General features: G+C 42.8%; 1 protein-coding gene across 1 annotated transcript; it reads left to right on the forward strand.

Annotated features, from left to right (window-relative positions):
- The first annotated feature begins 350 nt into the window (after positions 1-350).
- On the forward strand, positions 351-6,270 carry LOC123189282 (splicing factor YJU2). Its single transcript, XM_044601662.1, has 8 exons — positions 351-719; positions 1,783-1,932; positions 2,027-2,161; positions 2,240-2,305; positions 2,473-2,538; positions 2,630-2,719; positions 5,342-5,423; positions 5,724-6,270. The coding sequence occupies exons 1-8, from the start codon at positions 522-524 to the stop codon at positions 5,939-5,941; spliced, it is 1,005 nt and encodes a 334-aa protein (XP_044457597.1). The 5' UTR covers positions 351-521; the 3' UTR covers positions 5,942-6,270.
- The last annotated feature ends 1,773 nt before the right edge of the window (positions 6,271-8,043 follow it).

An 8,043-nucleotide genomic window follows, 5' to 3' on the forward strand; every position in this document is an offset into this window, starting at 1 on the left:
ACCATATCTTTATTATATGATGTCAATAATAGAAAAGAAACATTGCGTGTATGATATTTTTATTATCACTGTGGTAATCTAAGGATAAGGTTGTCCATCTCGTTAGTTGACTATGATTAACGTCCCAAGTTTCAAACTAGTGCCCTAAGAAAATCCTATTGTTAATTGATCCATTATATTTGTCATCATCAAATTTATTCTCTATGTGTCCAGTCGGAGTAATTATAATTGGCGTTTGGCTTTACAGTAAAAAATATATTTTTTTCTCATTACAACGCATGGGCATGTTTACTGGTGTCTCCTAAAAATTCATGGCACCAAGCGTATACCGTCGGTGAACTTGAGGACCAAAACATACTTTTTCTAAGAAAAAGAAAAACCTGCCGGCGCAACCCAAATTCCGACCACTACCTTTGCGATTTGCGAGTTGCGGCTCTCAGGCGCCGCCCTCGAAACGCCACCAGGCCCTCGATCCGCCGCCTCCAACCTAGTGCTCCGACGAGCTTGCCGGCGGAGGAGCGATGGGTGAGCGGAAGGTGCTGAACAAGTACTACCCGCCGGACTTCGACCCGGCGAAGATCCCGCGGCGGAAGCAGCCCAAGAACAAGCAGATCACTGTGCGCATGATGCTTCCCATGAGCATCCGCTGTGGCACTTGCGGGACGTACATCTACAAGGGCACCAAGTTCAACTCGCGCAAGGAGGACTGCATCGGCGAGGTACGCCGATTGTCGTGATACCTAGGCTTGGTTATTTAGCCCTAGCGCCCCAGGGGGCTCTATTTTTTTAATTGCACAATTTGAGACGATTCATGCCCCGATTACTAAGCGATAGTGTCAGTTTTGCCGTGGTGTGGCGTTTGCCCATTGATGCTTGTTCCGGTCTGCGCAAAATCGAAAAGCTATAACTCAGTGATCCGAGTTGTATAGGCTAGTCAACGAAGCTATTCAAATCATATTGTCTGCTTTGATTTTTCACAATCTTCATTGGCATGCAACACAAAGTTCATGTTTATATGAAGTACTATATCAAAAGTGGGGCACACAAAGTCAATAAGAGCATCTCCAGCAGATCCCCTTTGCCCAAAAAACTCAGTGAGTTGGGTGCAGATCCCCTTTCCCTCAAAACTTCTTGGTGATCACCAAAAAACCCACCCCAACTCGCCCTATATAGAGGGGGAAGGTGCAACCCACCCTATAAATGCCACATCACCGAGCCACCATTAAATCCCACTGCGCCACCTCCGACCCCGCCCCTGCCGCTGGCGCGCACCTCACCACCAGCATCACCGCCCCGGTCGCCGGCGCACCTCCTCGCCTCTGTCGCTGCCCCCACGACTGCCGGCACGCCTCCCTGCCTCGTGCCATGAGAGAATTCGTGAAGAAGAGAGAGAGAGAGAGGAAGATTTTTTAGCTCACCGACATCTTGGCCCCACATGTCAGAACACATGCGAATACCAATAATTCTATTGGTAGAGCCCATATAACCACTTATAGGGGGAGTTCTGTAGTGATCTGCTGGAGATGCTTTAACTCACATTTAATCTCGAAGCACCCTGCCCTATCTTCTAGCCATAATGCAGTTCAACTGTTATTCTGAGAGTGTCGAGTCCAATTTACAACCACTATTTGCATCCAGTGTTTATCACTATATATGGGGAAGCATAACCTTCCATTGCTTGAAACTTGAATTTTGTATCCATGTTGATGATGCGTATTTTGGTTACTGATACCGATACAATGCAAATCCATGCTAATGTGATTATGTTTCTTCTATGCCCAGACATACTTGGGCATACAAATATTTAGGTTTTACTTCAAGTGTACTAGGTGCTCAGCTGAGATGACTTTCAAAACAGACCCTCAGAATTCAGACTACACGGTGGAATCTGGGGCTAGTCGCAATTTTGAACCTTGGCGGAAAGAGGATGAGGTGAGTGATATATGGCAAATTCTAAGTACAGCTTCTATGTTTCGACCAGCTTGAGTTTCAATTTAATCATGGTGATGTATTTTACGTTGTTCAGGTTGTGGACAAACAGAAGAGAAAACGAGAAGAGGAGGAGATGGGCGATGCAATGAGAGCACTGGAGAACAGAGCAATGGATTCAAAGCAGGACATGGACATACTTGCTGCTTTAGAAGAAATGCGGTCTATGAAGGTACGATCTGGGCATCTTGCCATTCTTCTGTACTTATATATGCAAAGTACTGACACTGTTTTCTTGTGCTGTTTACAGTCTAGACATGCTGGAGTCTCCGTTGACCAGATGCTTGAAATTTTGAAGCATTCCGCTCATCAGAAGGCAAGATCTCACAGATTTTGTTTTCTGTATATTTGATAAAATGTTCACATGTAACGTGTCATATTTTGGGTATTATGTAGATTAGCTTATGGCATGGTAGTCCTGGTATCATTTTCTTATCTAAAATCTTTTGTCTCTAATATTGGTCATTTTGTGTGCGGTTACAGGAGGAAAAAACAGTAGCAGAACTAGATGAAGAAGACGAAGAACTCATCAAATCAATCACTTTTCGAGTAATCCTCTATGTCAATTTTCATATGTGCCTGCATGTGCAAACTTGCATTTGAATTTTTTCTAACCGTCTCATACTGCTGGTTATTGCAGAACTCAAAAGATTATGTTAAACGGATCGAAGACGATGATGACGATGATGAAGATTTTGGTATACTAGGAAAGCCAAGTGTCATGTTAAAGGTACTTGTCTCACTGTATTGTGTATTCTTCCTTTTCTTTTCTGTTTCTATTTTATATTGTAGGTTCTATGCTCTGAAGTTCAATTGCAGAAACATCACTGTAGACAACTAGCTTGAATTTAATTCCATATTCCCAAACTAGTTGACCTGACAAAGCAGCCATCAGTTACAACTTCAAAATATGTCATTTTTGTTACAGTATATGTGGATTGTACTAGCCCTTTCCATCAGTTCGGACTTTTGGTTGTGTTGGCTAGTGCATGAGGCTTAACATGGTATCGGAGCTAAGGTCTTGAGTTCAAGTCCTGGTTTGCGCAATTTATTTAAAAATTGCTGATAGCCCCCCTTTGTGTCCACGTAGAGGCCTCTTGAGTCATACGTGAGTTTCGCGCGCCGTCGCTCTCTTCCGGTTGCACGTGTTGACTTGTCTTCCCCGTCACACGTGAGAGGGGGTGTTACAGTATATGTGGATTGTACTAGCCCTTTCCATCAGTTCGGACTTTTGGTTGTGTTGGCTAGTGCATGAGGCTTAACAATTTTATCATTTGTCGTCGCTTGCTTCATTTGAAGCATTCCGACATTCCTCTTGATATGTAAACTGTAAATGTGCAGCTTTTCTATATAGACTAGTAAGGTGCCCGTGTGCCGTGACGGCATATGAATTTGTTTTTTTTTTATATAAACATAGTAGTACTCAAAATATTGGAAAACCATTTTTTTCTTAAATGAGCAAGGAGAACTATGTGTGCATGTGTGACCCAAATCCCATCCTTTTTTATTAAACCAATAAATCTAGGAGCATATATATGTGCCACAGAAAAATAAATGCACATTGTCATAACCTTAATCTCATCTGAAGTAGCGTGAGAAAATACACAACAGCATATGTACATGTGCTTGAACTTATCAAATTACTTCAACAAAGGTAGTAGGATTTTTTTTGCTCCAGTTATCAGTTTTAAAGAACATATTATATTGAACATGTATAATTCCATCGCACAAACAGCAATGACCAGATAGGTTTTCAGTAAGATAGGTTTTCAGTAACCAACAACCAGATGGAATGTGAAACAGAAATAGGACATGTTTGATCACATCGACAATAGCACATCTCGGAAGCTAAGTAATCTCTTTTTGCTGCAAGGACAATGAAGTAGTTAAAACATACCGCAGTCGACATGCATATTCCACTCTACTGTTTTACATTTATACGGAAGTTGTATAGTAGTGTCCAGTCATGTAATATGTAACTTAGAGCACTACTCCCTGTTACATGTAAGCTTCTGCCTTCTCAATTTCTCACGACAAAGTCCTCAGTAGGAAATGTAGTTTCTTCCTTCCAACCGAAGTAGTTTATCATTTAAAAATATAACAAAAAAACATTAGTGAAGACGGGCTTAATTTGGAAGTTATATATAGTTAAATAGGCAAAGTTGCTTTCCAATTTTGTTATTCTCTACATAGAGCAAATAAGTAATGTCAAACATCAGTGTGTGTTATCCCACTACTCGTGTTATCCCAGTAGTGAGTTGGTCAGAGGGGAAGGCGTCGTTGGAGGGCCTGGCCGCCGCCGCCGAAGCGCTTGACGACGCTAGTCGGAGAAACAGTGTGCGGCATCAGTCGAAGATGTAGTACGCGGAGTCCAGGTTGAAGCGACGAGTGGACGTAGTTGAAGGTAGCGGTGTTGGACAGAGGGAAGGGGGCGGACGTCAGAGATTAGGGAAGACATCGTTACCGGTCCTTGGATGTCGCCTGCGAGGCACGAGATGAGGGGAGGTGGCAATGAAAGGCGTGTGCCGCGGCTGTTGGAGATGGACTCTGATTGTGAGTTGGGAAGGGAGCAAGGATGCTGTCACCCGCAGGGATGTGGGTCGGTGCGTGTGGGCGTGTGTTTTTTAGATTGGAGGCTGGCGTGCTTGGGCATGTGTGGGCTCTTTTTTTCCGGCATCATGCGTGTGTGGATTTTATTCCCCGTCTAGACTGTGGCTGTTCTTTGGGCGGGACGGGAGACGAAACTCTGTGTTATAGTAGTAGATATGTGTTCAATATGTAAGCTAGCTAATAACTAAACTTGGAAGTACCAAAGTAATTGTCTTCTGTGAAGTATTTGTTGTGGTTTCTCTAGGATGCTTTCAGTTTGCATTAATTATAGCAATTGTTGAAGCTTAATATGAAGGAAGATGTTAATTCACTGGTAAGAGTAAAATGCTGGTCATTAAGCAATATGTAGCATAGAAGATATATCGAAAAAAAAAGGGCAACCTGGTGCATGTAGCTCCCGCTTGCGCAGGGTCCAGGGAAGGGTCCGACCACTTTGGGTCTATGGTACGCAGCCTTTCCCTACATTTCTGTAAGAGGCTGTTTCCAGGACTTGAACCCATGACCTCATGGTCACAAGGCAGCAGCTTTACAGAAGATATATCGAACATTGCCATAAATCTAATGGTGTTTATGTCTTATGGAGTCTCTCTCATTGTATCAATTTCTATTGAAGATATTCTGCAGTTTTTATATGAGGCTTGCTTTTCTTGTTGCCATGAATATTTTCTTGTATTTGTTTTTCAGTGCAACGTCTATTGAACTTGTTTATTTGAGCAGCTGACGGTTAATTTTTTTTCTGCAGATCAATGGATCTTCTGAAGCAGTGTTAAATCCAACAGATGTATTGACCAAAGCTAATGCACCTGAGAGTGCCAGTAAGGAAGGTAGGCCCTCATATGCGTTTATCATGTTTTCACAGTATCACTAATATTGTTAAGTTCTAGCTATGACTGCACATGCAGAATCCAACATTCGATAATTCGTTGTTTTAATATGCACTGAGCCTGATCCACATATAGCTTATTTGAGCCATCACTATATTTTATCATGGATTGCGAATGTCAACCCTGTTTATGTCGCTATTTGCCTCTAGTATTACCTGTGCTATTTTCTTGTTATGTGGTCAAATAGCATTCTATTTTGAAAACAAACGGGTTCCTCACAGTCGAACATTGCTCCTACAGGAAACAAGAGCTTTGCATCTAAGATGCCCAAATTCATAGTAAAACCAAAGCCCGCTGCTGCAACCGCAAATCCTCAGAAGAAACAGAAGACTGAATCCACAGCTGTCCAAGATAACGGCAAAGCACCGGCCACCGAGGAAAAAAATGAAGCTTCAGAAGGGAAGAAGACCAATGTTCTTCAGTCCCTCTGCCAGTATGATAGCGACGAAAGTGATTGACTGAAGACAACTCTTCTTGGAGTCGTAACTGCACTGGAGTAGACAAGCCCCTGCCTGGAACACGATCGTGTAACCCAGAACCCAAGCCTGTGTAAATTGTCTCCTCCCGCAAAGTCTCTGCCGCCAAATGTAAGTCCGTCGTGCTGAAAATCCGTGCCAGCTAATATAGTCCAGAGACTCCAGATCTATGGACAATTTGAAGGCTTGGTTCCCGGAAGCAGCACTGAGATTATTCTTGTATTCGTGTTTTCCTCCTGTGAGTTGATTTTTCGGTACAGTTATACTGTAAATCATGGAGCTTTCATTAGTCATTCATCTTTGTCTGACGATATCGCCACGGCGTGCATTGGACGTATTCTTTTCAGAGGATGTACTGTGCGGAGAACGTAAGATGATCCAGATATTGAGTTCCGGCGCCGCTCTAGCCCGGTCCAACCCAAGTTCCAGCCTGGCGCCCGACGCCAAGGCACCACCACCACATCCAGGCACGACCAGCGCACCGCGTCGGGCTTGGGCGCCTCTGGCTCGGTCGCACAGGGTCAAGGTCTACCGACCACCGTCCGCGTTCCGGTCCCAGGCAGCTTCCTGCTCGTACGTGTCATCAGGCCTGCTCGCGTCCGCACTCATCGTGTAGTAGCTGTTAGGATTTAAATTAATTCTGTTATTAGGGATAATCCTCCCTTGTGTAAACGGACGTCGGTTGCTACAGGCACCCGTTCAACATTCCCATGACCCCAACGATCGGACGCATCCGTTCGTGGCGACGGTTCCCTATGTGTATAATCCTCATGGATCATCAATGAAAGTTACGGTTCGATCAAATCATTCTTTACACGTTATCAACACGAAAAGGGGGAGATAGGTATTTTGCAAACGAAGTCATGCAACAACCTTGCCGATCTGTTTATTAAGTCCTTACCAAGTTCTCTGTTTCATAAATATGTAACTAGAATTGGTATGCGACGACTTTGAGACTTGCAAAATTCAGAGGGAGAAATCTCCTAAGATATAACCTGTTAAGATCATAAGATCATTAATATTGCACTCTTTTCCTTTATGAGATATTGTAATGTATGTGTTATTTCTATATGAGATTGAATAAATAATGAATTTTATTCTTTTACTCTATATAAAACTTCGAGAAACAATCCAATGGAGGAGGAAATTTGTTTAGTGGACAGTGGTGCCTCTAACACAATTCTACGAGAAGTTAAATACTTCCGAAGTCTCAAAAAGAGTAAGGGAAGTGTTATGACAATTGGTGATCATGACACAGTAATTGTTAGTTCTGGTTAAGCCATATTTACACTCCCGAATGGTACAAAACTTGAAATCCAGGAGGCTTTATTGTATCCGGATTCGACTCGTACCCTGTTGAGTTTTAAGGATATCCGCGTGAATGGCTACCACATTGAAACTCATGAAGACAATGCGGTTGAAAGCCTACTCATAACTCAACAGAAGGGATCCGACAAGGAAACCCATGAGAGACTGCCTGCTCTATCTTCTGGACTATATTACACATACATCAAGCCAAAGCAACATTTGGCATACAAAATAATTTTTCAGAATCTTGACAAGTTCAAGATATGGCATGATCGCCTGGGTCATCCTGGTGTGGGGATGATGAGAAAAATTATTGATGGTTCAACTGGACACAACATAACGGTTGCTAATTTCCCCAAATCCTCGGATTTTCGTATGCACTGCATGTGCAACTGAGAAATTAATCACAAGACCTTCATATCTGAAGATCAAGAATGAACCACTTAATTTTCTTGAACGCATTCAAGGAGATATATGTGGTCCAATTCAACCGCTATCGGGACCATTTAGATATTTTATGGTGCTCATTGATGCATCAACAAGATGGTCCAATGTGTGTCTATTATCAACAAGGAACCATGCTTTTGCAAAGCTGATCGCTCAAATCATTAAACTGAGGGCAAATCATCCTGAACACAGGATAAAATTCATCAGAATGGATAATGCTGCTGAATTTAGTTCACGAGCATTCAATGATTACTGCCTAGCTTTGGGCATAACTGTGGAGCATTCTGTACCATATGTACACACACAAAATGGTCTTGCGGAATCACTTA

The sequence above is a fragment of the Triticum aestivum genome, chromosome 2A, assembly GCF_018294505.1.
Source record: "Triticum aestivum cultivar Chinese Spring chromosome 2A, IWGSC CS RefSeq v2.1, whole genome shotgun sequence".
NCBI lineage: Eukaryota > Viridiplantae > Streptophyta > Magnoliopsida > Poales > Poaceae > Triticum > Triticum aestivum.

Bases quoted from the DNA above. Each gene is read 5' to 3' on its own strand.
- LOC123189282 (XM_044601662.1), top strand. From the start codon at position 522: ATGGGTGAGCGGAAGGTGCTGAACAAGTACTACCCGCCGGACTTCGAC. The intron at 1,933-2,026 runs GTGAGTGATATA...TACGTTGTTCAG, and splicing joins CTTGGCGGAAAGAGGATGAG to GTTGTGGACAAACAGAAGAG. The intron at 2,306-2,472 runs GCAAGATCTCAC...GTGCGGTTACAG, and splicing joins AGCATTCCGCTCATCAGAAG to GAGGAAAAAACAGTAGCAGA.